Source organism: Temnothorax nylanderi, unplaced genomic scaffold (genome assembly GCF_030848795.1).
Source record: "Temnothorax nylanderi isolate EJ_2023f unplaced genomic scaffold, tnyl_v1.0 TNYL_tig0610_pilon, whole genome shotgun sequence".
Lineage (NCBI taxonomy): Eukaryota > Metazoa > Arthropoda > Insecta > Hymenoptera > Formicidae > Temnothorax > Temnothorax nylanderi.
In genome coordinates this window covers 55,023-69,851 of record NW_027249672.1, presented here as the reverse complement: position 1 = coordinate 69,851, position 14,829 = coordinate 55,023, and the positions used below count along the sequence as shown (strand labels likewise).

Below are 14,829 nucleotides of genomic sequence, written 5' to 3'. Positions count from 1 at the left end.
CTTTCTGAAAGATTTCAGACATATTGTTAATGCAATATTGCAAAAAACATGGTGCAGGTACATTTTTGAAATATTTTAGATGCATAGTTGCAAGTGAGATGTTAATGAAGTGTTTCTGCATTGTTTCCGAATATTTCAATATTTCAGCAACATAACATGCCGAGTGGGGAATATCAATTATGGGGACGGCGCGTGCCACTCTTAGCCGCTAAGGGCGCTAGCGAAATTGGGGACACACCGAGCTGTCACCGAGCATATTAACGAGAAAAGCTGTGTGAACATTTTGGAATTTTTGAACATGCCTGGAATGTGTGTGGCATACGGTTGTAAAAATAGGGGAAGGCATCGGTTCCCGAGGGACAAGACAATGAAAAAACGGTGGATCACCGCTATAAAACGCGACAATTTTTGTCTAAATACAGATTCGCGACTGTGCACAAACCACTTTAGACCTGAGGATTATATTACTACCGGCTTAGAAACTGGTGAGTTTACAATAAAATTAATAGATATATAATGAAACATATGTTTTTGTTTATTATTTTTTAGTGTGATTAGCTTCTTAATTATACAGAGTTGGCAGAAGCAACAGTGCTACATAACCTGTCATATATACAATATTATATTTTTTCCGCAGGTGTTACACTGGTGAAAAACATTTTGAAGAAAGATGCAGTGCCATCCATATTTTCATGAAAAAAAAAAATTGGACACTTCGCTTCAAGATGCTCGTTCCAGACGACAGAAGCAAAGAGAGCTGAAACTGAATCAGAACAGGCTGATGGTTAGGAGCCCCATTTCCGATTCATGTCTAGTTGCTGATATTGAAGAAAGTGACAAGCTTGTGGAACCAGTTCTCCCTCTATCTAATGAAAACACTAATCATTACATAATTGACATCCCTATCGGTTGTGAAATAGAAGTGAGAAGTACCTCAAACTTATGTAACGCAAGTGTCAATCAAAGCATCGAAGAAAGAGCATCCTGTCCTAATGCAAAAGCTAAACTTTCTGAAAATAAAACTTTTGCTAACGCTACCACTCAAACCTTCTTGACGAATATTTTTACTATAGACACATTTGATGACAAACCAGACGGTGTGATGTACTATACTGGTCTTGAATCTTTAGAGAAGTTCAAATTAGTTTTATATAGTTTAGGGCCAGCAGCTTATGAGCTAAATTACCGCTATAATACGGTATCAAATATTAGTGTTGAGGATCAATTTTTTATAACTCTCATTAAGTTGAGGAGAGCCATACCTGATTTAGGTTTAGCTTACATGTTTAATGTCAGCAAAAAGACGATTCAGAATATTGTTATTACATGGATATACTTTATGTATTGTCAGTGGTCTGAAATAGACATATGGGCTAGCAAGGATCTCATAATGTATTATATGCCCTCAGGATTTAAACAGATGTATCCTTCAACTAGGGTTATAGTAGATGGAACAGAATTTCCTATCGCTGCTCCTACAAATCCTACATTTAAGCAAGCAACCTTTAGCACATACAAGAACAAAACCACGTTGCAAGTATTAGTTGGTGCAACGCCTAGTGGACTTATTTCCTATATTTCGCCAGCTTATGCGGGGTCAATGAGTGATAGAGAGATAGTTGAAAGAAGTGATCTTATTAATAAGTGTGATCCTGGTGACTCTGTAATGGCTGATCGTGGATTTACCGTCCAAGATTTGTTTGCTCCAAGACAAGTATCAATAAATATTCCAGCTTTTCTAAAGAGCAGGACTCAGTTACCAGGCATGACTCTTCTTAAAGATCGCAAACTTGCCAGCAAAAGAGTCCACATAGAGAGACTCATAGGCTTAACAAAGACATACAAAATTTTGAAAATTGAACTTCCTGTTTGCTATGTAACTTTAGGAAGTGAAATTTTCTATGTGTGCTGTATTCTTTGTAACTTTCGAGAAAACATTGTAAGTGCAGATGCGTAAGGTTTGAAAAAGGATATCTATTTGAAAAAGGATTTTGGGTATGTTGCACAGGAATTTTCTGTATAAACTAAATAAAATACAAAATAAATGCAATGCAAACTGTTTTTTTTTGTAGCATAGTTACACATGAACATACAATCCAATACCGAAAAGGCCTGCATTAAAATCACTTGTTGCTATACAATTTACAATAAAACAATATAGCTACATCACAGAACATTCTATGAAACTATATAAAATACAAAATATTTGAGACATAACAAAAGACAACGTAGAATAAAATATAAAATAATATTTTCACAGATTTAATAATAAATAATTATATATAGCATCTCTCTCTGTAGATACAGTATTAAAAACAAAACAAAACTTGCAATTTTCTTCTTTACATATCTGTCGTATAATATTCATTTTTGATTGACTTTATGTAAAAAAGTTATAATTTTAAAAGTAACTAGCATAATCTGTAAAACATGGCTTGATGCCGGTAGATTATAACTTAAAAATAAAATATTGTTTTTTAAACATTTTTGTCTCTGCAAAATATATGAGATATTTAGTTGCTTAAGTCAAAACCTGAGTATATACTCTGAGTAATGTCTGTAATAATACTTATCTAAAAGAGCTGGAAGAAAATACTTCTCATAAAACAGATCAAGTTTAGATAACATTTCACTAATAAAAGTAGGATTTTGTTCAATTGATATTATCTTTAAATCACAATAGGTATAAACTACCAGGTAACAAACTTTTTTTTCCGCAACTGATAACTGACCTTGAATTTGATACATATATTGATGGTCAGATTTCAAACATAGAGAACCTTTTTCATCAAAGTACAAATATGGCACAGTAACTGGATTTATCACACTGTTACGTGAGGAGTATGGGCATTTTACTTCAATTAGATCATTTTGTCCCAACAATCTATCTGGTGAAACAGCTAAATATGGGCGTTTCTTTGACACAATTAACCCTGACTCTTCTACCTTAAATTTAATTCCAGTATATTCAGTATATTTACTGATGGCAACCTCTTCATTAATGATACCATGATCCATTGCCGCACTGTGTATTTTCTTTGGATTCAGCAGTCTTAAAGCAAGTGATCTCGCAGCCTCTTCCGTTTTAACCATACAGCAATCTTTAAAGTGACTAGCTGTCATACGAACCATCCTACGAATAAACCATAGAGGATTATTAGACTGACCACGAGTTTCTATCTCTATTTTTACCACATCTTCATCTGCCACATCAAGAAGGAGCATGGATTGAAGCAGTTTATTTTTAGGATTCACTCGTGAATATGTATAATCCAATTCCACGCCATAGGGATTTGCGGGAACAAGAAGGTGCTTGAAAGGCATGCTCGAATTGAATGATGCACACAAATTATGAAGTCTTTCTTTGCTATATCTCCCCCTGTATTTCGGAGGTCTGGGATCAAACCGAATAGGATTGGAAGAATGGTTCCTTTGCAGGGAAGCAGCTTTCAATGGAGTGCCTTGGTACTTCTTCTTTGGTTTATGGAAAGTTTGTAACTGTTGAGTACATGCCTGTCTCAATATTATATTACCTTCATGTACCATTTGTTCAATTCCAAGGAGCAGCACAATAACCTGTTTACAGTGAGCTGAGTCTCCTTCTCCTGCAGCACATTCGCAATGACTGGCTTCTATTACAGCTTCATTTGTAATCTTGAGATACACGTTGTAGGTCACTTTCTTGTACATCTGGGCATGTACCAGTCCTTTAAAGAAGAAAATGTCATCCCTCTTGCAGCATCTGACATATTCTAAAAACTTATCCTTGTACATGGCCTCACCCATATCATCTTTTTTCTCAAACCTGAGAACAAAAAAATATGGGTAACAAACAAGTGTAGAAATACTTTTACCTCATACAACTGCAGAATGCAAGTTACCTGCTTGTATAAAGATTAATATGAAGCTTGGTGATCTTTGGTAAAATTGAATTAGCATTTATATCCTTAAATTGTTCGTCCGGAGGAAGATCAAACTGGGGAAGGACTGGATCTATTGTAAATTGACTTTGACATTAAAATTGTTATTGTTTACATATGCTGTCAACCTGGAGGGTAGAAATAGAGATTAATGACAGTTTGCACAGTAACATTATTCTAACCTCAAACCTTTATGCCTTACAAACAGTTTATTAAGGTTCTTAGTTGAGACCTGTAAATATATATCTTTATATCGAGATAATGCTTCTTTTTGACCACCTTTCATTAAAATAATAATAACTTGACAAACGAAACGTTATACTTACCTTTCTACAAGTTCAGTCTTTCTTCCTCTCAAAGGTGCTCCCCTCTTCCTCAATTCTTCCTTCAATTCTGCAATTTTCATTGTAGAAAAATCCATTCTTAATTTTTGTATCAATCTGCACAATCACTATTCTCCAAACCTCTCAACTCATTAAACGAAAATAACATTATGACATGTCCCCAATTTCCCCAGATAGCCAAACCTGAGCAGCAGATTCCACGCAGAGTCTGCATTACATTTTTGGTATCAGAAAGGCAACAAATTGCACGCGGAAACTGCTCTATCAGACGATGTTGTCAAACTGTAGCCAGAAATGCGACAGAGCCTGCTGACAGGCAATGTGAGCAGATTGGCAGCAGAAACCGCGCAGAGCCTGCACACATACTTGGCAGCAGATTGACAACAAAGATCAAGCAAAGCCTGCGCGCATGACTTGAGAACAGAGTGGCAGCAAAAACCAAACAGATCCTGTCGATAATCAGCTGTTGAAGTGACGCGCATTATTATAGCTCATCATTAAAAATTATCCCTGATCTATACTGTATATTTAAACGTTTCTTTTTATGAGAAAAGAATACAGATGTGGAATAAATATACATATGTATATATATAATTTCAAAAATAGAACATATACATATATTTTATTTATATACTACAATACATGAAATATATAACACGAATATTTTACAACTCAATAATATTATACATTACTATCTGTCCGGCGCCGGCGTTGCCCGTCGAGGAATCCGTGAAAACACATTTTACCTCTTTTCACCCCGTTAGGAGTCGAATTTCTAAAAATCCCTTCTTAGTGGGTGCTTACGTCATGAGAGGAATACACTACCCGAATTTCATGTTTCTAGGTTCAGGGGTTTGGGCTGGGCGTTGATGAGTCAGTCAGTCAGGACATTTGTCTTTATATATATAGATTAGAATGGCGCTATATAATTATATTACATACATTAGTTTCAATGTGTATGTGTGTGGTGTAGAACACTATCATATTTAAAATATTACAGGTAAGAAATTTAGCAGGCCAGAAATAATTGTTATAAATCAGATTATCTTGTTAAAAACAAAATAATAAAAAGATAGGAAAAAAATTAAATTATTCCAGTATATGTAGGTCAGTAAAGGATATTATAGAGAACAATTGTAATAACAACCAATTAATGAGAGGTAGTTAATTAAGAATATTATTTAAAAATCAGTAAAATTTTCTTTATTATATTCTCCACTAATTGGTTTCTAGTACAATATCTTTTATAGTATCCTTTACTAAGCTAGACATCTTGACACACACATACACACACACACACACACACATACATTAAAACTTTGTAATATTAGCTCTTGAGTTGTAATGTTTTATATGTATTTCATGTATTATAATATATATAATATATTTTCCATTTTTAAAATTATTTCACATTTGCATTCCTTTCTCATAAAAAAACGCTTAATTAACAGTATAGGTCAGGAATTATTTAAAGAGCTAATGCATGTCATTTAAACAGCTGATTACCCATACAGCACAAAATGTTTTCAAAAAATATTTTTGAATATTTCTGTAAAAATATTGCAAGAAACATTTTAAAATTGTTTTAGGAATATTTAAAAATGATTTAAAAACCTTCTGTGGTATACATTTTTAAGAATATTTTAAGAATCTTTTAAAAATATTTATAAAAATGTTCTTCTTTATTACCCAGACAATATTTTCTTAAATATTTGAAATATATTTTTGAAATATTAATTCAAATCTACTATTTAAATATTTATTGTTTTATAATCTCGTTCCAAAATATTTAAAAAATATTTTAAATTTATTTATTATTGGCTTTATAATCTTCTTTCAAATATTTTTGAAATATTATAAAATATTCTTAATTAAAAAAGATGCATGGTAGCGCATCTTTCCGTGATAGTTTGCAACGACGCCACTAAGCGGCGCATAATGGTAAGACTAACTCGTAAGTAAATTTCAGTTGAGGGCTAATATAAGCAGGCTTCCTGCGAAGCAAAATCATGACATCCGCGAGACATATCTTTGTCAGCAATACAACGCAAGGCTCAACCAAAATTGCTGCAATGATTTTTTTGACATAATCTGGCGGACATAGAAACATTTAAAAAATATTTTTGTGAATTATTTTAATCTTTCCCAGATAACCAAATATTGGCACAATGGCCGCATAATGCACGCACGCGTGCAATGGCATGCTGTCATGTGATGTCCAGATACTGCCGCACCTGACGAGCACAGTGACGGCACATTGCGCTTAACGGGCAATGCAGGTAGCATGCTAGCATATTGCAGGTCAAAATTTTCGGCATCGTGCATAAGATAACAAACAATACTTATCGTGCTAGCACCGTGCTAGCACTGTCTGCTTATCGATATAAAAGTGACACAGAGACAGCATAGTTTTTGCATGACATGCTGAGCACAGCGTGCGCTGTCGTGCTAGCACGCTTGGTTATCGGGGTTCCTAAAAAATATTTTTTGCTGTATGGGTATGGACAAAGTGTGCTCGGTTTTTGCTGCCAATCTGTTCTCAGGTCGAGCGCGCAGGCTCTGCTCGGTTTTTGCTGCCAATCTGCTGCCAGGTTATGTATGCAGGCTCTGCGCGGTTTCTGTTGGCAATCTGCTTACATTGCCTGTCAGCAGGCTCTGTCGACAGAACACGAGCTTAATGCGGAAACAGATGGCTATGGTTTTGGTGTGGGATTTTAATCAAATTTGCTGCCAATCTGCGCGCATTCTGCTAACATTTTGCTATCTGGGTCGGTGCTGCCCTCTGCGCTGAGCTTGTCATGTCGCCGTCCCCATAGCTTCTTTACTGAATCTATAGCGTTTTTGGAAAGGCCCATCTTCGTAAAACCAGAGAGAAACCTGAGAGAGGCCATCCCGGCCTTTTTCGTGGGGACGAATTTTCCGACGCGCCGCTTGAGAAAGTGCAACTCAACTACGTCGTTTCGCTCGGTAACTGCACATGGTTTGCGTCCGTGCTAATGGTTCGTGTCCGAACTAGCCAGCTGGAGGGGATATGCTGGCCCCGGCGGCCGCGCTCGGCAAGCTTCGAGCGAGGAGAGGACAGACATACGATCTGCTGTCTCCTTCTCTCTTGAGCTGTGACGTTGCCAGCGTTGCCGCTAGCACGCGTCGGCTATACCACGATGCCACGCATTTCGGGTATCGCGTACGGTGTCTCGCCGAGTGCGAAGTCCAGCCAAGTCTCGAGTTGGCAAATCGACGATGCGCTACGTTACATCAGTTACATTTATAAATATTTATTTAATTATATTTACAATTTTTAAATTTATACCTTTTAAATATATTTATATATGTATGTATGTATGTATGTATATATATATAGATATATAATTTATATATATATAAATTGTAAATACAATGAAATAAATATTTATTAACATAAAAATTAAAATTTGTTAACGTAATATATAGAAATCCCGATTTTTAGATTACTATTTTTATTAATTCAGGAAGGAAAGGATTTTTAGGAGTCAGAGGAACAGCTACGCATAAATAAAATATATTATATATTAATTGTTATTTTATTTAAAAGTAAATTAAAAAAAGTATATGTATTATATAAAAGTTATTTCATTTGGGATAATAGTAAATGTTAATTCCCGAGATTTTTTTTTCTTCTCCAGCTCCGCCTCTGCCTCTTCCTCTACCTCTACCTCTGCCTCTTCCTCTTCCTCTGCCTCTGCCTCTGCCTCTACTAGGGGTGTGCGAACTATTCGAAATACGAACTGTTCGACTCGAACTCGAACCGAACTGTTTGATTCGAGTTCGAGATAAATAAATCCAAATTTTATCTCGAACTCGAACAGTTCGAGCCTTGTTACAGTTAACTCGAACTTTTTTCTTTCTTTTGGTAACATTCCGTTTTTGAACATGTTACGATTGATCACAACCATTTCTTCGTTAAATAACTGCAATCTTTGCAATGTGGCCAATCAGTATGTCCTGTATGTCCAATCGATTGCCATTCAAATCAATCAAATCTCTCGCATTTTGTGAATCTTCTTAAGTTTGATTTCTATTGCTGCACTGGTAAACTGGTGCAGCACATTAGTGCAATAAGTTAGAGTTTAGAGTGAAACAAAATATACTTATCTCACTCTAAGTTATTGCACCAATGGACCAGTGGGCAGTGAGCACGAGCACTGAGCAGTTGCAGTTACACTACCAGTTCAGCGAGTGCAGCACTGCACTCACTGCAGCCTGCGTGCAGCAATAGAAAACAAACTTTTTGTATCACGTTGATATGAATTATCAATTACTGGCGCGCTGGCGATAGCAAGAAAAGTGGAAGAATAATAAGATTAAGATCTTTTTTCAAGCAAGTTTATATTCAAATTTAATATATTGACTTGGTATACTTTTCTATTTAATGATATTACCCAGCAAACACAATGCAACATGTAACGTACAGGTTAGTTGTAATTTCCTATTCAACAATATAAATGCAACATAATACATATGTTATATACATGTACGTTACCTGTTGCATTGTGTTTTCTGGGTATCGTCTAAATCGTCTTAGCTTTTGTGTGTACTTGTGAATGAAAAAGTGGTTATGTGATTTGTATTATTTGTAAGCTTAGATAATTCCACTGCTGTTTTGTTCTTTTATTGATATATTGCTTTCTGTGTGACAGATTGATTTAATTTTTCTGCACTAGATATCATTTATTTCAGTATTTCAAAAGATAAAGATATAGAAAGAAATGGAATTTAACAATTCGGATATTTCGGATATTGACTCTCCTGAACCTCTTCTCAACAGTAATGAAGGAAATAATAATGAAGTCAATGAATCACAACAGCAAGCACAGCGGCATTACCAACAGAAAAAACGCAAGCCAAAATCAAAAGGTTGGAAAGATAAAGAAAACAAAAATAGAAATATACTAGAATATGTGGTAGAAACTGTAGAAAGTGTAGAAACTGATGTAACAAAACAAGCCAATACAAAAAATAATCAAAATAAAAATGTATATGAACATGAAAATGATGATGAAGAATATGAAGATAATAATCAAGGCAAAGATTTTGGTGTCAGTGTCGTATGGGATTTTTTCAAGAAGATAGATAAAAATTCTGCTCAATGTAAAGCAAAAGAGTGTTTAAAAATTCTTTCAACACCAACGAGCACTACCTCTACATTAAAGCGGCATCTTAAAATGCACCCTGAAGAAAACAAGAAAATGTTAGAGCTTGAAGAAGAGAAAAAAAAGCTCAAATTAAAAAGACAAGCAAGCAATAAAAATAACGTTTTAATACAGTCTTCTTTACCTAATATTTTTCAAAAGAATACTTCTTATTTAAAGACTTCCTCAAAAAAAATGAAGCTGGATGAAGCAGTGGGGAAAATGATTGCCTTAGATTTTCAACCTTATTCTATTGTTGAAGATCGCGGTTTTAGAGAACTTACTTACGAGCTTGACCCAAGATATACACTTCCTTCTCGCAGTAAAGTTGCAAGAAACATAGTGCCTAATTTGTATGAAAAAGCAAAAACTAGTATCAAAGAAATGATTGATAAAGATAAGTTAAATGTCGAATCATTATGTTTTATGACTGATCTATGGACATCACGAGCAGGGCATCATTATATTGCATTTAATTGCCAGTATATCAACAGTGACTTCTTTCTTATCAGCAAGACCTTAGGCTGTTACAATTTTCCAGCGCCTCATACAGCAAAAGCTATTTCAGATAAACTTGAAGACATGTTGTCAGAATGGAAAATAGATATTGAAATTCCATTATATACAGTTACTGATAACGCTGCTAACATGATTGCTGCGTTGTCCTCTCTAGATAATTTCAATCACTTGTTATGTGCTGATCATACTCTTCAACTATGTATAAGACATGCAAGAATTGGCTTAGAACTCGACAGGATACTAGAAAAATTACAGCGGATTGCAACAAGATATCATCGAAGTTCAAAAGCCCGCATGAGATTGGAATATTATCAACGCCTTTACAAATTACCTCTTCTCTCTCTCTCTCTCATGAGATGATTACAATGGTCAAAACACGTTGGAATACAGAATATCTGTTACTGAACCGATCGGTAGAACAAGAGAAAGCAATTGTTGCAGAGCGATATGAGGCGGGCAAGGATAATCTAACTCATACTGAATGGAATTTAGTAAAAAGTAATTTCTTATTCTTTTCTATTTCGCTCCTTCTATAGTCATTATTGAGAAATTTTACTTTTTATTTGATTTTTCAATAATTTTTAACAGTTTGTGATCGCATTTATTATTCTCTTTTTTTTTTTTTTTTTTTTTTTTTGAAAGTTCTCGGGTGAGGAGTGATAGGTGCCTTCAACCTAATCTTAAGGTTATATAGCACAGAGTCTCTGTTCCTTGTTTGTGACGTACTTAGTCCTATTCGCTGAATTTCTTGTCCTCTATGATGGTCGCATTTATTTAAAACTGAAGGTTATAAAACTAAGAATAATTCTTTTTGCAAATGTGACAATTATTTTAAAGCCTATTGCTGATGTCACTGCTTCTCTCGGCAGTTCAAATTTACCAACAGCTTCAATGTTGCTTCCAGTTATTTATAGTATTGAAACTGAACTCAATAAGTTTATTGATGCTAAAACCCAAGATAGTGCTGACACTGGCATAATATTTGCTCGAAATCTGTTAAAAGAAGTTCAAAATTGTTTCAGAGCTTATAAAAATGATGATGTGTACATTCTTGCTATGGCAGTCGATCCCAGATATAGATTGGCAATATTAACAGATCCTGCAGAAGTTGAATCAGCTACCAAGAAGTTGAAGAAAGAGGTTCATAAAGCATACCACAAATCAGTTAAAACAAACACAAGTACTCAAATTGCTTCAGATCCTAAATTAAATCAACCGCAAGTATCAGAATGTCAACAGTCCATGATAACCGAAAGTACTGAAACTACTTCAGTTTGCCAGTCCTCATCAAATTCTGTTTGGGATGCGGTTCGAGAGAGATGCACTATTTACAATTTACGCTGTGACTTTATGGATATGCAGGAGATTTTAGACATAGAGGTAAATCGATATGTTAGTTGCAATTTTAATTTAATAAAAAAGTAAGACAAAATTTGAATTTATTTATTATAATGCTCTTTTATTTAAGTAATAGTTGAGTGTTTACCGTTATGACCGTTGCCATTTTGTTTAGTTTTTAGACTTAAGTCAAATAGATATAAAATTTCAATGATAACATTTTCAATTACGTATATGTTATTTAGCCCTTAGCTCTCATTTTATTCTAGGTTGATAGCTTTCTTCATACTAAAAATATTGATGTTTTTAATGATCCCACAAAGTGGTGGCGTGAGAATATCTCTACCTTTAGACACGTTGGGATTGTTGCACGGCATTATTTGGGGCTTGCGGCAACTGAAGTTTCGAGTGAAAGACTTTTTTCACATGCAGGTGCAATAGTAACTAATCGTAGAAAAAATTTGACAACAGAGCATGTTGAGCAGTTGGTATTTCTTCATGACAATCTTTAATCTCTGATTCTAACTGTTTAGCTGGTTTAACATTCTTTTTTTTTACTTAAGATTAAATATAAGTTACATGTGGTTTTTGGTATTCTTGGCTTTGATCCTTATTTCTGACCTTACTTCTTATTTCTTAATTCTTATTTAATAATTTTTAGATTGTACTTTATGTGTGTATGTGTATGCGATTTAAAAATATTTATATTTTTTTATACTATTCCTCTCTTCCTTATAATTTCTAATTTTAAGAGACAGTAAATTTGAGCAGTTATTGTATATTCACTAAAGTCTTTTAATTAACGTCACAATTCTAAGTCGTAACATTAATTTATTTTACATGTATTTTTTGTTTTAAAAAAGCTTCTTTATGATTTTTTGTGAAATTTCAAGCAATAAACATGTACAACTTTTATTGTAATATTATTCATTTTGCAGTTTTTGGTTTCAAATTTAGAAAAACGTAAAATCAAAGCATTGTAAAAGTAAGAGCGTTTGAGTTTTAATAAAATTCCATTTGTATTATAAACAATACATAGATTTAGCTAATATTGCCCTGACCCTGACTCCTCTCTTGGCAGTTCTGATTTTTCATGATCTTTTATTTTATAATATTTTAAAAGTTTCCCACTGTGTGTGTCCTTGATTTAATTTATTATTTAAATCAAGGACATCCGAAATTATGCAAAATTAGAATTAGTATCTGTTTCTGTTTCAATATAGTAAATATAGTTCTCTGTTTAATCATATTTTAAACATGAAGTTAAGATTTCTATTACTTCTAAATAGTAAAATATTATTAGATCTGTCTAAAGTTTCATTGAATAAGATAAAAGTTGAATGTATTAATGTAAAGCTTAAAATATGTTAAGTTTGAATTCGTGGTTTGGTTCGGATTCGAGTTCGAATTCGAGTTCGAAGCTTATAAAGAAAAGTTCGAGTTCGGATTCGAGTTCGAATTCGAGTTCGAAGCTTATAAAGAAAAGTTCGAGTTCGGTTCGAGTTCGCGAACTTAACATTGAGTTCGGTTCGAGTTCGGTTCGACAAAAAAAACTCGGGTTCGCCCATCTCTAGCCTCTACCTCTCCCTCGCATCGCGGTGTAAACGGCCCGCACCGACGAGCTCAACGTTTCAGGCTGTAACAAAAAGTAAATATTTTAAGTAAAATGCCATATTTTCGTGTATATATACGTAAATAAATTTCATTATTAACACTTTGTCGAACGCCGTCACGTATGCGTCACATGTGATATGTGCGACCGTCAAAGTGTTAACATTATTAATAATAATAAGAAATTATCCCATTATTTTCACACTTACGTTTAATACGATCGGCTCAGTCGCCGTCGGAGCCGTTGCTGTTGTCGGCATCGTCGTCGTGGCCATGGGCATGTCGGTGAAGTTGGCATATCATTTTCCAGCAGATCAATAGGCCAGTCATATTAGACATAGAATCGTCCAATTAATCTTCCCAAGTTGCAACCACCATGAATCGCTTTGATTTGAGGTGCTATAATTGGGATTTATTTTGCTTCGCAAAATTAACGCGGAATAAAAAGTTATTAACAATATTATGAACAAAAAACACGATTTTCTTTATTTTTTCTCAAATATCTCGAAAACTAAGCAAGATAGGGTAACTAACTATACGTACCTTTTTTGTAGAGCGTAAAATTAACTACAATAATGATCTGAACAACATTGATCGTCAAGTCAGTTGTTTAGCTTGCACGCGCCGTCAAAGTCCGAGACTCGGATCCCAAAAACCCTCGATTTCATCGTTTTTTTAATATTGCGCCGGTGATTTTTTTTCCGTCATTTAAAATGGAATTAAAAATCCCCAAAAAATCACACATCATCTGAGAACTACAAAGAATACTTTTCATGATGCAACCGATTTTTTAGACCCTTTTTCTATAGTTTGTAGCTATGTAAGCAAAAAATTTTGAATTTTTGGAATAGTCTTAGTTTTTCTCGCTGTTTTCAGGCCTTAGAATTTATTTGAGACGAATTTTATCGTATGCATCTTGTTGTGGACGAAATTTGCAACAAAAAAGGACGATGTATTTTTTTCGTACGACAAACGCTGATTTTTTTATTGACGCGCAAAGTTATCCAATATTGCGCACAGGTCGGATAACGCTTAACTTTGCGCGTCAATAAAAAATCAACGTTCGTCGTACGAAAAAAATACAAGGGTCCTTTTTTGTTGCAAATTTTGTCCACAACAAGATGCATATGATAAAATTCGTCTCAAATAAATTCTAAGGCTTGAAAACAGCGAAAAACAAAGACTAATCCAAAAATTCAAAATTTTTTGCTTACATAGCTACAAACTAAAGAAAAAGGGTCTAAAAAATCGGTTGCGCCATGAAAAGTATTCTTTGTAGTTCTCAGATGATGTGTGATTTTTTGGGGATTTTTAATTCCATTTTAAATGATGGAAAAAAATCACCGGCGCAACATAAAAAAAACGGTGAAATCGAGGGTTTTTGGGATCCGAGTCTCGGAGTTTGACGGCACGTGCAACCTAAACAACTGACTTGACGATCAATGTTGTTCAGATCATATTGTAGATAATTTTACGCTCTACAAAAAAAGTACGTATAGTTAGTTCGCCTATCTTGCTTATTGTTAGTTTTCGAGATATTTGAGAAAAAATATAAAAAATCGCGTTTTTTGTTGATAATATTGTTAATAACTTTTTATTCCGCGTTAATTTTGCGAAGCAAAATAAATCCCACTTATAGCACCTCAAATCAAAGCGATTCATGGTGGTTGCAACCTGGGAAGATTAATTGGACGATTCGATATCTAATATGACTGGCCTACAAAAATAAAAGGGAGCTCTTGTCGCATGCAATCGAGTTCTATAGTTCCTGATACTTTTTAGTAATAGTTCTGGCGATTTTACCCAAAAAACAGTCGATCAAAAAAATGATCTGCTAACTTCCCGTAGCAGATCATTTTCTAGCAGATCAAAAATAAAAGAGAGTTCTTCTCGCATACAGTCGAGTTCTATAGTTCCTGATACTTTATA

General features: G+C 34.3%; 3 protein-coding genes across 5 annotated transcripts; 2 read left to right on the top strand and 1 right to left on the bottom strand.

Annotated features, from left to right (window-relative positions):
• The first annotated feature begins 357 nt into the window (after positions 1–357).
• Positions 358–2,050, top strand: LOC139784312 (uncharacterized). Its single transcript, XM_071723472.1, has 2 exons — positions 358–485; positions 638–2,050. The coding sequence occupies exon 2, from the start codon at positions 671–673 to the stop codon at positions 1,955–1,957; it is 1,287 nt and encodes a 428-aa protein (XP_071579573.1). The 5' UTR covers positions 358–485; positions 638–670; the 3' UTR covers positions 1,958–2,050.
• An 80-nt stretch (positions 2,051–2,130) lies between these two features.
• Positions 2,131–5,972, bottom strand: LOC139784313 (uncharacterized). Its single transcript, XM_071723473.1, has 2 exons — positions 3,882–5,972; positions 2,131–3,805 (listed from the first exon to the last, which is right to left on the bottom strand). Exon 2 carries the CDS (start codon positions 3,784–3,786, stop codon positions 2,527–2,529), a length of 1,260 nt encoding a protein of 419 aa, XP_071579574.1. The 5' UTR covers positions 3,787–3,805; positions 3,882–5,972; the 3' UTR covers positions 2,131–2,526.
• A 2,532-nt stretch (positions 5,973–8,504) lies between these two features.
• On the top strand, positions 8,505–12,323 carry LOC139784319 (zinc finger BED domain-containing protein 4-like). Of its 3 annotated transcripts, none has more exons than XM_071723481.1 (4): positions 8,505–8,655; positions 8,981–10,449; positions 10,974–11,331; positions 11,559–12,323. In XM_071723481.1, exon 2 carries the CDS (start codon positions 9,010–9,012, stop codon positions 10,309–10,311), a length of 1,302 nt encoding a protein of 433 aa, XP_071579582.1. In that variant the 5' UTR covers positions 8,505–8,655; positions 8,981–9,009; the 3' UTR covers positions 10,312–10,449; positions 10,974–11,331; positions 11,559–12,323. The 3 variants fall into 3 exon arrangements, with proteins under 3 accessions (XP_071579582.1, XP_071579581.1, XP_071579580.1); XM_071723480.1 differs by having other exon boundaries at positions 8,505–8,714; XM_071723479.1 differs by having other exon boundaries at positions 8,505–10,449.
• The last annotated feature ends 2,506 nt before the right edge of the window (positions 12,324–14,829 follow it).